This window comes from Dermacentor andersoni, chromosome 1 (assembly GCF_023375885.2).
Source record: "Dermacentor andersoni chromosome 1, qqDerAnde1_hic_scaffold, whole genome shotgun sequence".
Taxonomy (NCBI): domain Eukaryota; kingdom Metazoa; phylum Arthropoda; class Arachnida; order Ixodida; family Ixodidae; genus Dermacentor; species Dermacentor andersoni.
The window spans coordinates 171971993-171994014 of record NC_092814.1 but is presented as its reverse complement, the minus strand read 5'-3'; the positions used below and the strand labels follow the sequence as shown (position 1 = coordinate 171994014).

The following is a 22022-nucleotide window of genomic DNA, read 5'->3' as shown; positions in this document are numbered from 1 at the left end:
AAGATACTCATTCGGGTAACTATTAATAGCAGTAGTCGAGGGCACGCTTGAAAGGCACCATTAGCAGTCTGCACGTCAAAGCGCAGTCAAGCCGTTGCCACTGTTGGTGAAACGGCAGCAATCAATGCGAAAATGACAGCCACTGTTGGCAGCTTGCATGCAAACACACATTCATTTGGTGGCATTGTTTATTTTGGTTACCTGGCCCAGGCAAGTAATGCGACTAAGAGAACAATTATCAAACATCATTAGCTTAGTTAGGCCCAAAATACTCATTCGGATAGCTATTAATAGCAGTAGTCAAGGGCACGCTTGAAAGGCACCATTAGCAGTCTACACGTCAAAGCGCAGTCAAGCCGTTGAACTGTTGGTTAAATGGCAGCAATCAATGCGAAAATGACAGCCACTGTTGGCAGCTTGCATGCAAACACACATTCATTTGGTGGCATTGTTTATTTTGGTTACCTGGTCCAGGCAAGTAATGCAAATAAGAGAACAATTATCAAACATCATTAGCTTAGTTAGGCCCAAAATACTGATTCGGGTCGCTATTAATAGCAGTAGTCGAGGGCACGCTTGAAAGGCACCATTAGCAGTCTCCACTGCTTTGCTGGGCTCCATTCACTGAAAAATGTCTTTGCAACGACGAAAGCGTCAGACAGGAAATGACACCCTACTGCACAATGTTATTCGTGTTGAAAATTTTTACCATCATATGTGATGGGCAGCGAAACTGTCTGTTTACTAAGACTGAATTCATGAAAAATGCAACAGCATAGCAAGGTGTGGTTTCGCAATATGCAGCCTTTCATGTGCACTTCTGGTGAGCTGCCACATGCACTGATGCATAAACATGAACAGAGGTAAGAGGCAAAGTTACTGTGCAACCCACATGACGCTTTTAAGAAAATGTATCTCTAAACCTTTCTGTTTTGATAGGTGATAAAAATTTGTTTTGAGCAAGTTGGTTAATCACATTGCAGCAATAACACCAGAAGCAAGGATAGAAAACACAGCGAGTAGGCAGATTGAGAAGACAAGGTAGACCAGTGAGAAAGGTTTTAATGAGATGGAAGAGGCCAGCCCTGCAGTGTACAGGAGTTAGTGCTTTGAATGAGATTGGTTAATGAAAATGTGTAAAGACTTTGCTGAAAGAAAACTGGCAAAAACAAATGCTAATATAAAATAAAAGGACAGAAATAAGAGTAAGCGCAAGCGCGCATGGAAGCAGGCACGTATTCACACACAAACGCGAAAACTAAGGAAAACTCGAATATAAAGAAATGTGGGAAATAAAGAAAAATTGACAAACGCAAGAAAACACACACACATTTACAAACAGACGCGGGTAGAGCTATTATAGGAGCAGGTTCACAAGCTGCTGTGCCTACCTTCTCGTATGTCTTTCTCTTTCTTTTTTTAAACCATTCTCTTAACACTGTCTTTGGAATTTTTAATTGCAACATATCACCAGAATCGAAAAGCAGTATGAAGCTATGTTGTGGGAAACCATATCGAGCGCCGGCAACATAACTTATGCGTGACTGTGTCACAGCACGCATTCTACAGCTTGCGTGCGCGGTGAGCACTGGTGGAAAGCAATCAATAGACGGTGCTACATAACGCTCGAACACCGCCGTTAGACGCTCGGCTATCTCACTGCTGACAACAATCGTTCACGCTAAGTTGACGGCGACAAATCTTTGCATTGGAGGCTTCTTTTGCAAATATTTTCTGTTGAGATGCTCGTAGGTTTGTTTCATGTGCGCATGCTTTTCTCATTTCTCCTGAGAATGGTTTTGCTCCATCACTTCACCCCGTCCGACGAGAAACGCAGCGACACAGTACACGAACACACCTGCCGCTGACAGTAGGCACCAGACTTTGGCAAACTTTTCTCGTCGTAACTTCACTCGGGAGCGAAATAAAAAAAACATGGAACAAACAGGCAGGATGTGTGTTTGCAGCGGTCGCCGTGGGATCCTGTTTTCTGGGAAAGCGTAGCGCAGTGTCAGCGATGCTCGCTGCAATGTTTCTTCGCCGGATCACGGCTTAGAATAAACGCACGCGGCACAAATGCCGCATCGTAAGCTCGCAGTAATATTTCCGGCATGATAGACAAGTTTGGGAATTCACTGTGATGAGGCGTTGACGTGCACAGCTGACGCGACTTGGCCCAGTTCGAAGCCCGGACGGCCATCTTCTCCGACGGCGAGGTCACCGGCCGTCCGGCTCATGACGTCAGTCCAGAGTGCGCGCCCATTGGTGGATGCACATGTGCATCCACCTCGGAGGAGTAAACGCCCCCTTTTTTCTAACGTTGTATCCGACTATAGGTGCGCCGGCTTAACTATCCAGGTTGGGATCTATTCCCTTTCTCCACGCAGTGGCCAGGATTGGACCAAACCGGGAACCCTGGGTCAGCATAATTCACGCACATGCACTTGGACTGAGAGGGTATCTTTCTCCCTCTGAAAGGTCAGTGTCCAGTTGACAGCTCAGGAATGTCAAAGTCGGGCGCTAACAACTGGTGACACCTCTGGCAACCCATTTAGGAATTTGGCAGTTTGTTGAAATCATGTTCTCCGAACCTGGTCGGCATCTGGCGCTGAAGAGGGGAGACCGCCAGTGCGCGGTGCACTATTGTTTCCTCCTCCAGGTCGTTTTCGGTCGCTGAGGAGGAGGGGGGGGGAGGCGACGGACGTTTGTGGTCGAAGCACAATTGCCTGCAGGGGCGATGTCCCAACAGCACTCCAAAGCTGTAGGTTTGGCGGTGAAGCATCCTTTGTCCAGAAGGACTGTCAGGCACAACAGCGCCTGAGAAGAAGCCGCCGCACCAAGCCACCATCCTTCTCAGCTCGCACTCGTAGGTTTTTCCTTGCACTTACAGCATACATCATGCAGATGCGATCTTATCACACTTCAACTTTATATATGGAACCTCACAGTGATGGCAGAAATTCGCTTGGAGTGTCCACATAATTGTTATCGTAATAAAAATTAACCAAGTCTGAGGAGATGCTGTCAACACCCATGACGTCGCAGTGAGCTGGCATTGAAACTTCAAAGCAGCATTGCCACCTGTCTTTCGTTTCTGCATCTTTTCTGGCTTATCAAGCCTCCCCTCACAGTTCAACTCAATTCTGTGGTTTTATATGCCAAAACAACGGTTTGTTTATGAGGCACATCGTAGTGGGAGACTCCAAATTAATTTTGACCAGATGTGGTTCTTAGCGTGCACACAATTCATGGTGCGCAAGCATTTTTGCATTCCACCCCCATCGGAATGTGGCCACCACAGCCAGAATCAAACACGCAACCTTGAGCTCAGCAGCACAATGCCACAGCTGCTAAGCTACCTTGGCAGGATCCTCTCATGGTAAGAGTGGCTTTTTAATGCGTTGGCATTCTTAGGATTCTTAAGCATGTCCCGGGGGCTATGTACGACGTGTTATCCGAAAGTGCTGGGACTGGTGTAATTATGTGGGAAATGACAAAATTATGCACTTGTGCTGTTAGATGTAGCTGCACACATATCACACGAGTAGATGTATCGAGTGGCGGGGTGTCAGGAGGGTCCATTTGCCAGCAGCGCTTGCTAAAGTGAGAAAGTGTCAGAAATTGTCTTCATTTTGAAAAAATGAAAGAACAGCTTCAACAGCAGGTTTGCGTGAAATTGTGCGTGAAGTTCGGTAAATCTGCCACAGAAACTCTGGAAATGCTTCGTCAGGTGTGTGGTGATGCTGCTATGGGATGCAGTCAGTGCTTTGAGTGGCATTCTTGGTTCAAGAGTGGTTAAACCTCAGTGAAAGACGGCAAGCACTGAGGATGGCCACGAACCAGCACAACACCAGAGAATGTTGTGAAAATTGCACAACCGATTCAAGAGCATCACTGCCTAACCATTCATGAACTGGGTGAAATGACAGGAATTGGTTATGCACAGTGCCAAGCAATTCTTACTGAAGGCCTCCAAATGCACCACATCGCCACGAAGTTCATTCCCCCTCCCCCTCGAGTCTTCACTGCTGACCAGAAGCAACGGCGTGTTGATGTGTGCATGGAGCTTAAAACCACTGCACATGCAGACCCAACCTTAATCAATAGAGTCATCACTGCTGATGAATCGTGGGTTTGCGAGTACGATCCCGAAACGAAGTAGCAATCTTCCCTATGGAAGAGCCCAAGTTCATCATCATCATCATCATCATCAGCCTGGTTACGCCCACTGCAGGGCAAAGGCCTCTCCCATACTTCTCCAACAACCCCGGTCATGTACTAATTGTGGCCATGTCATCCCTGCAAACTTCTTAATCTCATCCGCCCACCTTACTTTCTGCCGCCCCCTGCTACGCTTCCCTTCCCTTGGAATCCAGTCCGTAACCCTTAATGACCAACGGTTATCTTCCCTCCTCATTACATGTCCTGCCCATGCCCATTTCTTTTTCTTGATTTCAACTAAGATGTAATTAACTCGCGTTTGTTCCCTCACCCAATCTGCTCTTTTCTTATCCCTTAACGTTACACCCATCATTCTTCTTTCCATAGCTCGTTGCGTCGTCCTCAACTTGAGTAGAACCCTTTTCGTAAGCCTCCAGGTTTCTGCCCCATACGTGAGTTCTAGTAAGACACAGCTGTTATGCACTTTTCTCTTGAGGGATAATGGCAACCTGCTGTTCATGATCTGAGAATGCCTGCCAAACGCACCCCAGCCAATTCTTATTCTTCTGATTATTTCTGTCTCATGATCCGGATCCGCCGTCACTACCTGCCCTAAGTAGATGTATTCCCTTACCACTTCCAGTGCCTCGCTACCTATTGTAAATTGCTGTTATCTTCCGAGACTGTTAAACATTACTTTAGTTTTCTGCAGATTAATTTTTAGACCCACTCTTCTGCTTTGCCTCTCCAGGTCAGTGAGCATGCATTGCAATTGGTCGCCTGAGTTACTAAGCAAGGCAATATCATCAGCGAATCGCAAGTTACTAGGATATTCTCCATTAACTTTTATCCCCAATTCTTCCCTATCCAGGTCTCTGAATACCTCCTGTAAACATGCTGTGAATAGCAGTGGAGAGATCGTATCTCCCTGTCTGACGCCTTTCTTTATTGGGATTTTGTTACTTTCTTTATGGAGGACTACGGTGGCTGTGGAGCCGCTATAGATATCTTTCAGTATTTTTACATACGGCTCATCTACACCCTGATTCCGTAATGCCTCCATGACTGCTGAGGTTTCGACAGAATCAAACGCTTTCTCGTAATCAATGAACGCTATATATAAGTGTTGGTTATATTCCGCACATTTCTCTATCACCTGATTGATAGTGTGAATATGGTCTATTGTTGAGTAGCCTTTACGGAATCCTGCCTGGTCCTTTGCTTGACAGAAGTCTAAGGTGTTCCTGATTCTATTTGCGATTACCTTAGTAAATACTTTGTAGGCAACTGACAGTAAGCTGATCGGTTTATAATTTTTCAAGTCTTTGGCGTCCCCTTTCTTATGGATTAGGATTATGTTAGCATTCTTCCAAGATTCCGGTACGCTCGAGGTCATGAGGCATTGCGTATACAGGGTGGCCAGTTTCTCTAGAACAATCTGCCCACCATTCTTCAACAAATCTGCTGTTACCTGATCCTCCCCAGCTGCCTTCCCGCTTTGCATATCTCCCAAGGCTTTCTTTACTTCTTCCGGCGTTACCTGTGGGATTTCTAATTCCTCTACACTATTCTCTCTTCCATTATCGTCGTGGGTGCCACTCGTACTGTATAAGTCTCTATAGAACTCCTCAGCCACTTGAACTATCTCATCCATATTAGTAATGATATTGCCGGCTTTGTCTCTTAACACATACATTTGATTCTTGCCAATTCCTAGTTTCTTCTTCACTGCTTTTAGGCTTCCTCCGTTCCTTAGAGCCTGCTCAATTCTATCCATATTATACTTCCTTATGTCAGCTGTCTTCCTTATGTATGTCAGCTGTCTTCTTATGACTTCCTTATGTCAGATGTCAGTTCTATTCTAGCTATAGGGTTAGAGGCTTTCATACATTGGCGTTTCTTGATCAGATCTTTCGTCTCCTGCGATAGTTTACTGGTATCCTGCCTAACGGAGTTACCACCGACTTCCATTGCACACTCCTTAATGATGCCCACAAGATTGTCGTTCATTGCTTCAACACTTAGGTCCTCTTCCTGAGTTAAAGCCGAATACCTGTTCTGTAGCTTGATCTGGAATTCCTCTATTTTCCCTCTTACCGCTAACTCATTGATCGGCTTCTTATGTACCAGTTTCTTCCGTTCCCTCCTCAAGTCTAGGCAAATTCGAGTTCTTACCATCCTATGGTCACTGCAGCGCACCTTGCTGAGCACATCCACATCTTGTATGATGCCAGGGTTAGCGCAGAGTATGAGGTCTATTTCATTTCTAGTTTAACCGTTCGGGCTCCTCCACGTCCGCTTTCGTCTATCCCGCTTGCGGAAGAAGGTATTCATTATCCGCATATTATTCTGTTCTGCAAACTGTACTAATAACTCTCCCCTGCTATTCCTAGTGCCTATGCCATATTCCCCCATTGCCTTGTCTCCAGCCTGCTTCATACCTACCTTGGCATTGAAGTCGCCCATTAGTATAGTGTATTTTGTTTTCACTTTACCCATCGCCGATTCCACGTCTTCATAGAAGCTTTCGACTTCCTGATCATCATGACTGGATGTAGGGGCGTAGACCTGTACAACCTTCATTTTGTACCTCTTATTAAGTTTGACAACAAGACCTGCCACCCTCTCGTTAATGCTATAGAATTCCTGTATGTTACCAGCTATATTTTTATTAATCAGGAATCCGACTCCTAGTTCTCGTCTCTCCGCTAAGCCCCGGTAGCACAGGACGTGCCCGCTTTTTAGCACTGTATATGCTTCTTTTGGCCTCCTAACTTCACTGAGCCCTATTATATCCCATTTACTGCCCTCTAATTCCTCCAATAGTACTGCTAGACTCGCCTCACTAGATAACGTTCTACAGTTAAACGTTGCCAGGTTCATATTCCAATGGCGGCCTGTCTGGAGCCAGGGATTCTTAGCACCCTCTGCTGCGTCGCAGGTCTGACCGCCGCCGTGGTCAGTTGCTTCGCAGCTGCTGGGCCGGGGTTTGATTGTTGTGTTCATATAGGAGGTTGTGGCCAAGTACTGCACCAGGGTGGCCAATCCTGCTCTGGTGAGGGAGTGTGTTACCGGTTCTGGTCCCCGGGATCAGGCCACACATCAAGCCTGTTTATGCAATTTTATCAACACGCGGATTTTTTTCTTCTTTAATCCGGTGGTAAATTGCCGGCACCGGGATTCGAACCACGGACCTCTTGCACGCGAGGCGGGTGTTCTACCTCTACGCCACCCTGCGACGTTCCCGAGCCCAAGTTCACCGAGACCAAAGACAGCAAGACAAGTGAGGAGTGCTACCAAAACCATGCTCATCATTTTCTTCGATGCAAAAGAGGTAATCCACAGGGAATTTGTTCCCAAAGGGCAGACTGCTCATTCATATTTCTACTGTGATGTTCTGCGATGCCTGCAAAACGACGCGAGCCGGAAACAACCTTAACTTTGGCGCAACAAAATCTGGCTGTTGCATCATGACAATGCGCCCACTCTCACCTCTCTCAAGACCACTGATTTTTTGGCAAAGAACACCCTGGCAATTGTGCCCCATCCTCCCAACTCACCCGACCTGGCCCTCGTAACTTTGCCTTGTTTCCAAAAATGAAGCTCAAAGGGCATCGCTTTGACACCATCAGCACTGGGTAGTATGGAAGATACATTTATTTTACATAATATCTTAGATACTATCTCAGATACTCTTTGGGTATCTTGTATCTGTATCATAATACGTCTGGCAAGACGTGTATCAGTACCTGTATTTCTGATACATGAAAGAATGTATTGTGTATCTTAAGACACAAGATACTGGTTATCGCAACGTCACTGTGCAAAACTCTAAACGCTGGCTGAACTCCGCTTCTCAAGCTGATACTGATGCCACTAAGCCACCTCAATAAAACTAAAGGCAGTGATATTCTTTTACCTTTCCGCCAGAACCCTCCAGCGAGGGCAGGCAACGAGGTCTGTGCGTCCCAGTTGGTGGAGCACAGTTACACGGTGGCACTCGCGCCGTCTTGACAAAAACAAGAGCATGAACGCCTGCACGTAGCCAAGCTTTTGTTTTCTTGATTTTTTGTTTTTAGTTGCATCAGTGCCATGACACTTGCTCGTAGCTACTGTACTGTGCTGCACACGCCAATGTGTGTGGCGTCTTTTGCACAAATTCTGATGCCGCTATAGTGTCGTTATCGAAGTTTCTCTTGCGTGGTGCTTCGTTATGAAGTACGAAGAATACAAGAATAGAGTTGTCTTGCATCTAGTGGCTTTCACACATCAGCGATTTGAAGTATCTCGTGGATGTAAGTTCGACTGTTGTGAGCCAAAGCGCGGATGGCACTGCATCCGGGAGACTTGTGCATAAAGCAGAAATTTTGTGTATGTGAGTGTTACTTGCAAGCATCAAAAGCTTGTGCATAAAGCAGAAATTTTGTGTATGTGAGTGTTACTTGCAAGTATCAAAAGCAATTTTTTTGACTATGTTACACGATAAGAATTCTAGGAAACATGAATAAGCTACGAAAACGGCACATTGCGGATTAACTAGCACTTGTTTATACGTTATGAAAGTGAAATGTCATAGCTATTCGTGGTGCCGCCTCTATAGCGTTTCTACATATTCACTGGAACAGTGTGATATGGAACCGCCTCTCTATTTTACTAAAATATATTTTTCATTTTTTTTAGCTGACCCTTAAATTTCTTACTGTTATATATCCCCAGGCAATTGGAGCTATAAGTGGCAGTATTGTGAATAGCGGCAGTATCTTGCGACGCTTTGTGGCACTACAAAACAAATGAAACATTTTTGGGCTGCACAAGTTATTTCGTTGAAGAAAAATCGTAAAAGGATTACATGCTTATGAATATGTCGCTAACAAATGCTTTACGCAAGCAAATAAGTGTAATATGAAAGGCTATTCTAGCTTTATGTGGTTTCTGTATACACAATGTGTCACAAAAAATGTCACTACCAGCATTGTTGCTGCTGTACACATGTCTGGTGATCCTGTATTGTGTAAACGGTAATATGTTTACGGACAAGGTTAAACTTCACAGTGGTATTTGCGCCATCGTCGTGCAAAGGCTTCGTATTGACGCGACCTGCTAGCTGGTAGGCAAGCAGAGCAGCAACTCCCATCAATTACAAAAGTGCGTGCGTGCGTGTGTGTGTGAGAGCTAACAAATTTCAAAACCAACCATTGAAATAAACCATACATGCCCCTCTTCAATGAACCTCTTGCACACTGACATAGGTCACTGTAGATACCGGACTGGGTAGGCACCACTGTTCGAAGAAATTTTTTGGCGCCGACTTGGAGCATTGGGTATGTGCCATTGTGTCTTAAATGAACCTTTTTGATGCCAACTTGGGTTACTGGGTATTGGCCAGTAGGTGCGTGCCGCTCTTCAATGAACGCTTTCACGCCAACTTGGGTAACTAGGTATGTGCCACTCTATAATGACGAAAAATATCCCTTAAATTTCACTGATGCTGAGCGGAATAGAACCCACATCACAAGAGTAGTTCCTCAAGGACAGCAACCCGAGGTATAGGCAGACTGCGCCACAAATGCACTGGGTATGTGCCGCTTTATATGAACACCTTTCACACCAACACTTTAGTGGGCTGCGCCACGAATGCACTGGGTATGTGCCACTCTTCAATGAACCTCTCCCCAACTTGGATCACTGAGCATGTGCCACTGAATGGGCAGCAAGTGAGGGAACAATCCTCAGCATTTGCAGGCACCAGCACGCCACACTTCTCGTCTTGGAGGCCATGTGCGGACTTTTCAGCAGTGCTGCTGCTGATGATGATATTTTACTGGCATCCCCTTCGAAATGGGGCCGTGACAAATAGTCACCTAGCCTGCTTTAGTTACTCAGATATGCTATACATGCTTTTAATTGTAGCATTTTTGCTTACATCTCCTTAATCTTTTTTTTTTTTTTTTTGAATCACCCTCAAAACTTCTCTATCTACCTTGTACCTATGACTGTAATGGATCCTGTCATATCAGTCTCTTCCCTGCATTCTTTTTCCACCAATACTCTAAATGTCTCTTGCCCATCTCGACTGCGGATTGGTTGATGCTTCCGTCCACTTTAAATCCAAGCTCTTCTGGAAGGTGTACGTCACCTACGAGTCTCACTGGGTGAGTCCCTTCACATTTAATTAGGATGTGCTGAGTGGTCTGCTGATTTTTGCCACAGCATACACATGCCTCATCTAGTTGCGAAAATTTGCTCCGGTATGTTTCTGCCCTTAGGCAACCAGCTCGAGCCTCAAATAGCAAGGCACTTCCCTTCGTGTTAGCGTACAGGTTTTCCCTTCTAATTTCTTTTTCCATGTTCTTGTAAATCTACATGGTCTTTCTTGTTTCCATTCTTTGCATCCAATTCACTGTCTCTGTTTATCTCACTTTCTGATGACTCCTGGTTGTCTACTTACACTTTCAATTACCCTGTACTTGGTTGCCAACATTTTTCACCTCTTCCTCCATTCTGTGTCCACGCTTTTCAGGTACAGATACTTGTGCATTTTAGCTGCCCGTTTATTTTGATCCAGGTTCTTAGTCTTTCTTTAAAACTAATTTTGCTCTGTGCTTCTCTCACTTCAAACGAGGCCAAACCCATGTTGTCCTTCACTGCCTCATTTGCGGTCTTGTTGTGGGCTCCCAAAGCCACCAGGCCTACCGATCTTTGGTCAACTTCCAGCCCTGACAATACTTGAGCACAGAATGGCATTTGTGAACATTAGTGCTGGCACCATTATTCCTTTCCAGATTCCAAGCTCCACCTCATATTTATTGTGGCCCCAAAGTGCTCCATGTTTCATTATTGCTGCATTCCACTTCCCCTTTATTTTCAGATTATCTTGGTGAGGGCTTGAGTAAGTCTTTGTTTATGTATACACCGAGGTTCTAATATTGACTGACTATGGGTATGACTTGCTGTTGAATTGACACCACGTAATTAGTTGTCTCTTCATTGAAGATCATAATTCCTGATTTCTCTGTGCTAAACTTATGGCCTAGATTTGTTGCTGCATTGATACACATATTCACAAGTGTCTGTAGATCTCTTGCATTGTCCCCTAGCAGCACTATGTGATCCGCATAAATCAATCCGGGGACCTTCTGTTGCACCATTTGTCTATTACACATGTATGATAAATCTAACCCTAATTCACTGTTTTCCAGTCATCTTTCTATGCTCTTAACAAAGCATGAACAACAATGGAGACAGAGGACATCCTTGCTTCAGTCCTTGGTGAATTTCTATCACTTCATTAGATTTTCAGCTGTCCCATACAATTTGTACTCGGTTGTCTATGCACGTTCTGCCACTAGATGGCATAGCATGTGCAGAAAGAAGGGTGAGAGGAGCCCGGTTGCAACGCGACACATTTCACAGCATTCGCATGCACCAGCGTGCCATGCATTTCGGAGACTACGTGCGGGCTTCGTAGCGGCAGCGTGAGATGGGGCTGAGTGTTCTTGGGGAAATGTAAAAGAGGAATCCCATTGCAGTACACGCTTCACACATATTGTTTCAGGGGTGGCAATACACTATTTCACTATGTTGATTCAATGCTAAATGCGCTACCATCGACAGTCATTGCAAGATGAGTTCCACCATTTCTTTTGTTATTGTAGAAGGGTAATTTGCTAATACAGCTAGACTCATTTTTCACTTTAGTGCCCCTTTAAAATAGAGACCCATGTACAGGTTCTAAATCCCCTCAATGTTAGTGAAATACAACAGCAGGCTAACAAAGCTGTACATGTTGTCAAACACAACTGCGCTAGTTCACTTCAGTGTTTTTGAATGTTTGGTTCCATCAGTCTTTATAGCAATTTGAACAGTCTCTGCCTTCAGAGATGCCTTTGTATAGGTGTTAATGAATTTTACTGAATAAGATCCATAACAAATGAGGTAAGCATACTACACTACGTGCACAATGGTGTTGAGCGTACACATTTGATTGGTGAAAGTTCTAGCGAGCACATCAAACAGTGAATCTCATTAGGGCAACATTAAGTTTGTCTGCATGGCACCAAATGAATGAAATTAAGATTTAGTGCATTACTCATTTAATGTCCATTTTTGTTTGCTTGCGTAGCATTGATTACGTACAGGCACTTCCCAGCCATTTAATTTGTTTTTAGCATTAAGGTCACAAAACCCGTTTCACGAGTAAAAATGATCAAAACTATGAATATATGCACTGAACTACAGAAATGGAAAGGCTTTTAGCAGGCAGCATAAAAGCAACAAGTAGGCCATAAGGCCTGCTTTAGTATCATGTGACAGCATAATAGAAGGTTTTCTGCAGAGGCAGTATGGTAGACACACCATTTTGTCTGCTTCTAGCTCATCAGATGACATGGTGTCTTCACCGGCACCTGCCCGTGCCATGTGGAAGAGGGCCAGCGGCACAGAGAAGGCAAAATTCGGCAATTGGCATAGGTTGCGTTCACCATCCCACTCACGATACAGCCGCACCAGGTACTGGTACTGCTCCGCACGGATAGCATAGTAGTCCAGAAGGAGCGTCACACATAGCGGGTCATTGTCTGGGTCAAGCCTATAACAATAAAAACAAATTGCTGAAAAGGCTAGAACATAGTTGGCTGAAACAATGGAGACATAATATGAAGATATTGAGGTTCCAATTCAAACATTCTTGGGGGAAAGCAGAGGTGCCCGTTCACCTACATTCAGAACTCTAACAGAAAGCCCTAACAAACAAAAAATCAGTGGCTCAGGTGGTGAGCTTAATAGAGTACTGAAAAATATTTTGTCTAATATTTTCTTCTTCTTGTTTAACAGGTAGCTGCCAACTTTGTAATCACAGTATGGAACCTCAATTCCTATGAGCACACAACACATCAAATTATATCATCTTTCAATGCAGCCTGTCCAAAAATATTGCTATGCACAGCACAGCAGGTGTTGGTCCTATGGTATTGCAAAACAGTGAGGCCTGATGAGTATGCCCAGTACTACATTTCCAAGCCACATCACAACCATGTCCCTGAAAGCCGAGCACATGCCATCATATCATAGCCTTTCCTCCTTCCCTATATTCCTCTGCATTAACACCAAGATAAGCCTGGTCCTCTGCTGCCACTTCTATGGGAACGTGGCATGCCCCTCTCACCTTTTCTCTCCCTATTATCCTGTGTGGCACATAATACACTCAGCATTTGGCAGCACGATCATGGTGTGGCCCATGACCACTGCACTGGGCTGACAGACTTTTGCGTCAGTGGTTAGAGATAGCACATGACCACCATCTTCAAGTTCCCTGATGTAACAGAGGCTTACTTCAAGCCCGAAGTCACACTGCAATTAGCAGATGTTTCGAACTGTTCATTAAGATTACTTTTGAGAAAATTAGGCTTCATAAATAACATTGGTAAGTAGCTATTAAAAAGAAAAAGTGACAAAAAATTTGTGTCAATAGTATTTCTTTCTGCAAACAGATGTTTGCGCCATCTGTTGTCACAAATCACTGCTCACAAGTACTTTGGTGGCTCGAAGGTGAAGTGTTATGAGCGGAAACGAATGGCTGCACAAGTATGCAATGAAAAATATCAGTCATCCCAGATGCCGTTTTATACAAGCATGCCAATACTGGTGATCTTTAAGTGGAGACAGCTGCAACGTTTCATACTTTCACTTTGGTCATAAGAATTTCACTACTATAAATCAGTTGCACGGAACACAGATAAGACCACACAAGCTAACTTTTTTGCTCTCCCTTTACAAGGCTATGCATGCAATATAAATACAAGTCTACACAATAAGACAGGCAAGAAATGCACAGTGCATTTGCTGCAAGTTCGGTGATGGATTTACCACAAATGTTTTCACAAGAGGTTTAAGTTGTGTCTCAGTTCAACAGTTCTTTTCTTCAGTTCAGCAATTTTTTGTGCCAGTGCACAGCAGAAAGTTATCGTGCAATATTTACGAGAAGAAAATTAATGGTTTCGGCGTTTGCAAAAAATAATTAGTGGTTGGCTTCACAGGCTTCATTCTGTTCTTGGCCTATATTTTTCTGCCTAGAACATGCGTGAACACAATTGCAAAACAAGCTAATTTGGTCTGATTTTCATAACATGTTGGTCAGCCTTCTTGCACCTCCTCGAATTAAAGTGCTTCTGGCACTCGCCACAGGCAGTCCTCTGTTTGTTTAGAGATTTAATTTTTATACTGCAGCCACCAGATGGAAATGGAAATGGTAGATGTCTTGCCATGAGTTCCTTGTTTTGTACCTCACAGCCAACTCATTTTCATTGTACGCGGTAATAAAGATGCTCAGAAGTGTCATATTTGCACCAGCTATCTCATCACCTAATGAAAATGGCTAGAAAGTGTGGCACCCTGGTGTCGTTCTCAGCCCTGAACATGCCAGTAATTATGTACTAAAAAATATTCTGCAAATTGGGCACCATGCAAACGTGCCATCTGCACACTAAGGCATGTTACATGTTTTGTAACAAGCAAAACAGGAATGGTACATTGTAGTGTGCCACTTTTGTGTGGCAGGTGTTACAGAGGCCAGGCTGGCTGCCAACTGAACAATCATGCGACAGAGCAATGCGCAAAGGCGCAGGCTCCAGCAGGATCAAGCCATCCCATAAATCACTGCAAATGATGCAAGTCCACACCAGTTTTGGTAGACTATATATGTGGTTGGCAATTATCACTTGGAATAAAGCTGACTAGGCCTTTTGCCACCCTCCAAAGAAAAAAGAAAAGATAAGGAAATACTTGGGTGCTATGTGCTATGCACATGCATCGAGGATGTCTTTCTTTTGATTGTTGCTGCCAGCACTCTTGTTGCTCTATACATTCTGTACTGCTGCCTGTCTGCGTTTTAGTAACCTATTGATGTTCAGTACCCACCCTATCCCACATTGCATATCCATCTTGAGCGATATAAACATGCCAAACAATCAACACGCCCTGCTTTCTGCTTTAATCGATGTTGCTCACATAAATATTTTGGCACTCATGGGAATACTGTAGGAACAATGCATTCCTTAAAATTTGGCCAATGCCATGTACATATTTTGACAATTTGATTATTGATAACATGCTGATAGGCCCTTTTGATGAACCTTTCTTCGAAGTGACACTCGCATAAAATGCAGCCACTTGTTAGGTCCTTGTCAGCATGTTTTACAGCCCGGGCCTATTGTTCCTTTGATAAAGGGTCCTTGGTGCTTCAAAAATAAATGGAGAGCTTCGCACTGCACAACATATACCTGCCTGAATCGGGCATCGGTCTTTTGTGCTAGGTAGAGAAGTGAGGGCTCAGAAAAAAACAACATAATTTTGAAAAAAGAAATGTTTTCTCATTTTTTCACAGGACATAAAATGCGGAAGAAAACTAATGGTCCAAATTTGCACTATAATATATGTATGTTGATATAAAAGGCGGCATAGGTTGCAAGGTGGCATGGTTGGTGTCACTTTATGAGTATAAAAATTCAGCCAACATATTGTTTCCTCAAATTTCTGTTACAACTTTGATGGTGGTGGTGTCCTGCATCTCTGTCATTTGCTTCTAGAAATGCAAGCTCAACATGAGCTTGCGACATGTCTTGCAGAACACAGGATCCAACCTTTTACGGATACAGAAACGACAAGGGCAGTTTTGGTAACGGTGTCATTCATAATAATAAAGAAAAACAGACTCTGAAAGCCACGTCGGATGCCTTACGGAGTCTGTCATTGCACATCTGAGTCAGTATGCAGAACAGAATTTGCCGTTGTCCTAACTTAAAAAGGTTTAGCATCTGCCATAGATATGACACAGGAACCGTTCCCCTACCTCGAACTTTTCTCATCTGAACCTAACCCCTCTGTAACACATTGCCACTTCACACACCAGTCGCTCGGTGAAACCAGAGCAAACGTGCTCAGCATGCCTCCCATCTTGTTACAGGCGCTGGTGCTAGGTTCTGCTGGACTTATAACGTTTCACACGCACGGCAGTGGACCCATAGAGCAGCAAGCAGTGGTATTCGACAGCACATGGGACAACGGTGATTATACCTACCACAACGCCTACCACAACGGTGATTTTCTTCAAGTGACAACACCGAGTATCACATGTGTGACACCACCGACAGTACTGGCTATAAAACCACGGCAGCACTCTTGGAATTTCAGTGGGCTCGGCGAAGCCAGAGCGAACGGTGTGCTAAGCATGCCTCCTATTTTGTTACAGGTTAGTTACCCCTGCTCGCTAACAAGTGATGATAGATGTATTATTGCTGTGCCGAGCCCATGCACTGTCATGCTTATTGCTGCTGATTGTTTCCATATTTGTAAGTTACTACTCTGCAGCAATATAGTAGAAGAAAACACTGGTCCTTCTGTTACGGAAATGCTTGAATCTTTTCTGGAAGGTCAGAAAGCAATTCACATTGATCTAGCGGAAGTTAAGGATAGACTAGAAAGGACTGAAAAAGCTGTGTCTGATTTTGGTGTGCGCATAGATAAGGTTGAGGAGGATGTTAAGGAAGTGCACAAAAACTCACAGGAGATTCAAAGGTTTTAAGAAAGTTTCAAAAAATACGAGAACAGCTGAACTCGCAGAGCTTGTGTTAACAGATCTGGAAGATCGCAGTTAAAGAAGTAACTTAATTGTGTTCGGCGTCAATGAACAGGAGGGTGAAACTGAAGATGATTTATAACGAAAGGTAATTGATGAGGTCTTTAAAGAAAAACTAGGGGTTAACTGCATGTCCGTGGCACTTATTCATGTGTTGGGGCACAGTACTTCCCACCCAGTGATTCTCTGCTTCCATAATTACCTTGAGAAACAAATGGTGTGACGTAATTTGCGGAAACTAAAAGACTCGGGGATTTCTATTGAAAACGACTTTAAACAAGTTAAGGAAACGAAAATTGCTCTGGCAAAGCGGGAAGGCAGAGAAAGACGCTGGAAAGAAGGTATATCTAGTTGGATATAAACTTAGCATTGATAAAGCATATTATGTTTGGGATGACTCAAGGAACATGCGGGTGCCAGCAATACGGACCGTTCAATCATATGTTGAATTCCAATGGCGGAGTCGGAGCAAGTTTTTCTGCTCGTTTCGGAGCAAGTTTGTTCCAATGACAGAGTGAGGGCGGGAGTAAGGTGTTCCAATGAGAGAGTTGGAGTGGATTCAGAGCGGGAGTCACTCCATGGAGCAGAAAAAGATGCTCCGCCAAAATCGGCGGAGTGGACCGGAACTCTGCGTGACGTATTTCCTTTACCACGTTTGTCTGCTGGGAAGCGCCACCGGTCACGACTCGCGAGGAAGCAAAAGCTGCTGCACGCTTGGCAAGATATCCATTCCGCACATTTAAAAAAAACAGGTGAACGGTGCTGAAGAGACAAGTGACCGGTGCGGCGATGCTGGGAGGAAATGACAACACCCAAGGTATCCTGGGTAACTCGACGATAGAAGTTCCGCTTCCGCCTTGCTCCGGCGGCACAGGTTGTGTTCCACTCACGGATTTGGAGGCGTTGCTCTACGCCAGAGTCGAGTGCTCGCTCGCGGAGTCCGTCGGCCACTCCGACTCCGCCATTGGAATTCAACAATAGATAGCGGTCACAGTCTCAGCAGTTAGAACTATGCATGCTTTCGCTTAATGCCAGAAGCATTGTGAATAAAACTGATAGCCTGGAATGTCTGTTTCTTTCTTATAATATGCACATAGTTATCCTGACAGAAACCTGGCTACATGATGGCATCCCAAGTGAATAAATTGTTCCTCCTGGTTATAAAGTATTCAGGCATGACCCCTGTTCTCGTGGTGGAGGGGTAGCTGTCATAGTAAAGTCATTTGTTACTGTTGCTGTTTTAGACCAAATACCTGACCACGAGAGTTAATTTTGGACACGTCACTAAGGGGTACATCCTTTTTCCTTTGTTCTGTTTATCATCCTTATGACACTGATGACTTGTACCTTCAAACGTTGTATGATCACCTGTTGGCAAAACGTGAATGTAACATCATATTAACAGGGGACTTCAACTTGCCCAGTTTGGACTGGGAGTGTTTGGTTTATGGTCCATGTGAATCTAACAATGTGATCTTGGATATTATGTTAGCCTTGAATTTGGATCAAACAGTCAAAGTATCCACTGGTGAAGGTGCTGTTCTAGATTTGTGTTTTGTTAGTGAAATTTTTTTCTAATGGCTTTTTGAGTGTTGAATGTGGCATTTTTGATCACATTTGCTATCTTTTTGTTGGTCACTTAAGAGTGAACAGTTTCCTTGAAATGTGCCACCTGTAAGTATATGAGACTCTAATCGTGCAGATGACATAGCTATAATTGACTATCTAGAAACTGCCCTAACTAGTAACGACAGCGACAATATTCACATTCTTTGGAATAGGTTTTAAAAAAAAATTCTGTTTGCTATTGCTAGTTTTGCTATTGCTAGTTTTGCCCTCTGAGAAAAATCTGGCCGTATTAAAGAAATCCTTGAATTAGCCAGGAGATTATTCACCTTAAAGGCAAAATAAAATGACATTGTAGGCTACACAAAACACCAACGGCCTTTTTTCAATAATTAAAACAAGTGTTAGCACAAAAGTTGACAATGGCGAAAAACCAGTACAGTCAAACCCACTTATAACAATACCGGTTTTAACAATATATCAGTTATAACAATGAGAAGCTGCTGCACCATCAACTTTTGTAAGTTTTCCATGGTGAAATAACCCACTTACTACAATGCCCCGATGCCGTATTATCGGTTATAGCGATGAAATCTGGCTGCTGGGTATCTGTGCCGAAAGATAGTGAATTGCAAAGTCCTTGAAAAAAAAAAATAAATAAAACGAGAAATTCGAGCCGCTGAACTATGGCCCGATGCCCCAGCAAATGCTGTGCACTCATTTTCTAGCCTTCTCCGCAGGCCTCTCTCTCGTTGCCCTTCCACCCCTCCGAACACGAATGGGCTGCGTCCATAGCTCTGCGCAGCACCAATCTCTGAAATACAAATGGACTGCGCCAACTGCGCTGGTCCCAGATTGCTTGCTGGCTCCTCATTCAGCGCAGTTCTGCAAACAGCTTAACCGCTCGCGTTCGATGGTTGTGTTAAAATCGTTCCTGGTCACGTGGTTTCGCAGTCTCGTTTGACTCGCCGCCAAAACGGAAGATGACTGATCCGCCCGCTGATAATTGGCAATGCATGATGTTTCCAGTGAAAAGAAGGTGCACGGATATAGATTTGGAAACTAAGTGCTTTGGAAACTAAGTGCTTCCAACCGATGAGGCGATTGTCGCGAACATGCTTGCATCAGATAGCGAAGACGACGACGGCAGTGATGACGCGGTAGGGCAGGCTGCCTCAACATTGTCCTCACAGGAGGCCCGGCAGATGGTTCAGTCCCTCCTGTGCTTAGTTTTCGCGAGGAACCTTCCACTGCACTACGTGGAGAACCTGGATGCCTTGGAAAATTATGTCTGCAAGCTTCGCATAAAGCAAGCAAGGCTGATGGATTTCTCGTGCAAGCCATTGAGAAGTACGTGGTGAGAGATGCTTGTGATTATCTCGCCTAAACATTTCTTCTGGATTTATCGAGCTGACAGACTGCCACGACAACCTCCTCGCATTTTTTAAAAGGCCCCTTTCGGGGCCACCAAAGCGGTGCCTAAGCGGAGCTCGCACATCGCTTGCGACCCGTGACCCCTCTTTGCAGTTGTTATAGCAGTGCCATTCTTTAACGCCGACAGCCGTGGCTTATTACATGCGATCGGAGTGCCCAGGAAGCAGTTAAACGAGTGAACACAATCAGCAGCCAGATAGAGGAAGGTGCTGGGGAAGGGCATTGGCCTCCCCGCCAATATAGTTTTCTCACAACAGCTCTGCCATCCCCCTATCTTGATTTTTCCATGCAACCCGGTTATAACAATTATCGGTTATAACAATGGAATTTTCGTGGCACTTGAATATTGTTATAAGCGAGTTTGACTGTACTACACAGTTACACTTCCCTCACTTTTACATACTAACCCCAGCAGATTTTGGCGCCATCTCAGTCAGAGAAAGGAAGCGATAGAAAAAGTAAAAGTAAATGAAACCATGGTAGTCGACAGCCAAGAAACTGCCAATTCTTTTAATCACTATTTTCAAGGCGTATTTACTCCGAAACCGCTTCTTAAAACACAAGAACAATGTCTAGATTACAGGAATATTCCTTCCATAACCATACCCAGCACCTCCACCAGATATGTAACCAACAGTTACGACAGCCGTTTCTATGAAAACTCATTTATTCTGGGCGAACCTGTGCCCATCAACAAAAACCGACTGTACACTCAACCAAAAAATCAGCTGAAGGTGTCTTATCAATGCGATGTCAGCTTGATATCAAGAAAGGTTGCAGAGCTTACGGTATTTCAAACATGTTTCAGAGACATTATGCTTCATGGATAGTGGGGTATTTAGCCAACATGTTCGCAGTTTCCCTGCATTTTAGTTATCTACCTTTAGGTTGGAAAGTAGCCAGGGTAGTACCCATTAACAAATCAGGTGATTGAACAATGCTATCTAATTATCGGCCAGTATCAATAATTAACAGTTGTAAAATTTTAGAGCACGTGCTAGCAGGTGTCATTAGGGATTTTCTGACTAATGAAAGCATACTATCTCCTTTCCAACATGGATTCCGAAAAGGAATGTCAATAGTTACTCAATTGGTGACTATTGTTCATGACTTATGTGTTCTTGACACTTCGGGACAAGTTGATACATTGTTCTTAGATTTTGCCAAGGCCTTCAATACAGTCCCACACAAGAAACTTAATCCTAAATTAGAACTTATTGGTATTCCCTAATACATAGTTCAATGGATTGCTGCGTACTGAGAAAACAGGAGTCAATTTGTTGAGGTGAATGGCGCTGTTTCCAAGTCTCTGGGTGTCACTTCTGGCGTACCGAAGGGAAGTGTACTGGGTCCCATACTGTTTCTTACTTATATTAATGATTTAACTGATGTTATCACAAACTCTGTATGCATACGATTATTTGCAGATTATTGTATATTGTTTAAACAGATAAGGGAATCATCTGGCCATGGTATTCTCCCAAGATTCTTGGACGGCTATTGGCCAATGGTGTGTGGAATATGACATGAGTCTTAACATCAAGAAAACTGTGCTCCTACATGTAACGAGAAAAAACACATTAGCTTGTTTAATTACTCTTTACAAGGTTCCAATATTCAGGAAGTAGCCACACATAAGTATCTAGGGTTGACACTTAACAATCAATTGAACTGGTCCGCACACATTGCACAAACTTGCTCTTCAGCTTTCTCAATATTATGTTTCTTAACATGTAAACTAAGTCGTTCCCCTTCCAACATAAAGCTCTCGGATTATAACACTTTCCCTCAGACTATGCTCGAGTACGCCTTTATCATTTGGGACCCGGATACAAAAAAGAGCACCAACGCCCTTGAAATGATTCAAAGAAGGCAGTCAGGTTTATTTTCCACAAGTACAGCAGATTTGATTCTCCTACAAAACTAATGATTGAAAATAATATTCTACTTATTTCACAACGCCGCAAAATTCTCTCAAAAGAAGTAAATATCCCAATACCTAACTATATTCAACCCCGAACTTCCATATGAACGCAACACTCTAAGGAACACCAGTTACAGCCAATCTCTGTCCAAACAAATTCATTCAAGCACAGTTTTTTCCCCCAAACTATCTCAGATTGGAATTTGCTTCCTGAATCGCTTCTTCAATCTGATAATTTCAACAAGTTATTGGAAGGTCATTTGCTTGGCTATGTTGTCTGTTGTCATACAGTTAATATAACTGATT

General features: G+C 43.9%; 1 protein-coding gene across 2 annotated transcripts in view; it reads right to left on the bottom strand.

The window, feature by feature from the left end:
- The window catches only part of Nulp1 (Nuclear localized protein 1), a 150354-nt gene that overhangs the window by 36590 nt on the left and 91742 nt on the right, over positions 1-22022 (bottom strand). For both annotated transcript variants that reach the window (XM_050195448.2, XM_050195447.2), the window contains exon 8: positions 12517-12748. In XM_050195448.2, coding sequence (XP_050051405.1) covers positions 12517-12748 — 232 coding nt within the window. The remainder of the gene's footprint in view (positions 1-12516; positions 12749-22022) is intronic.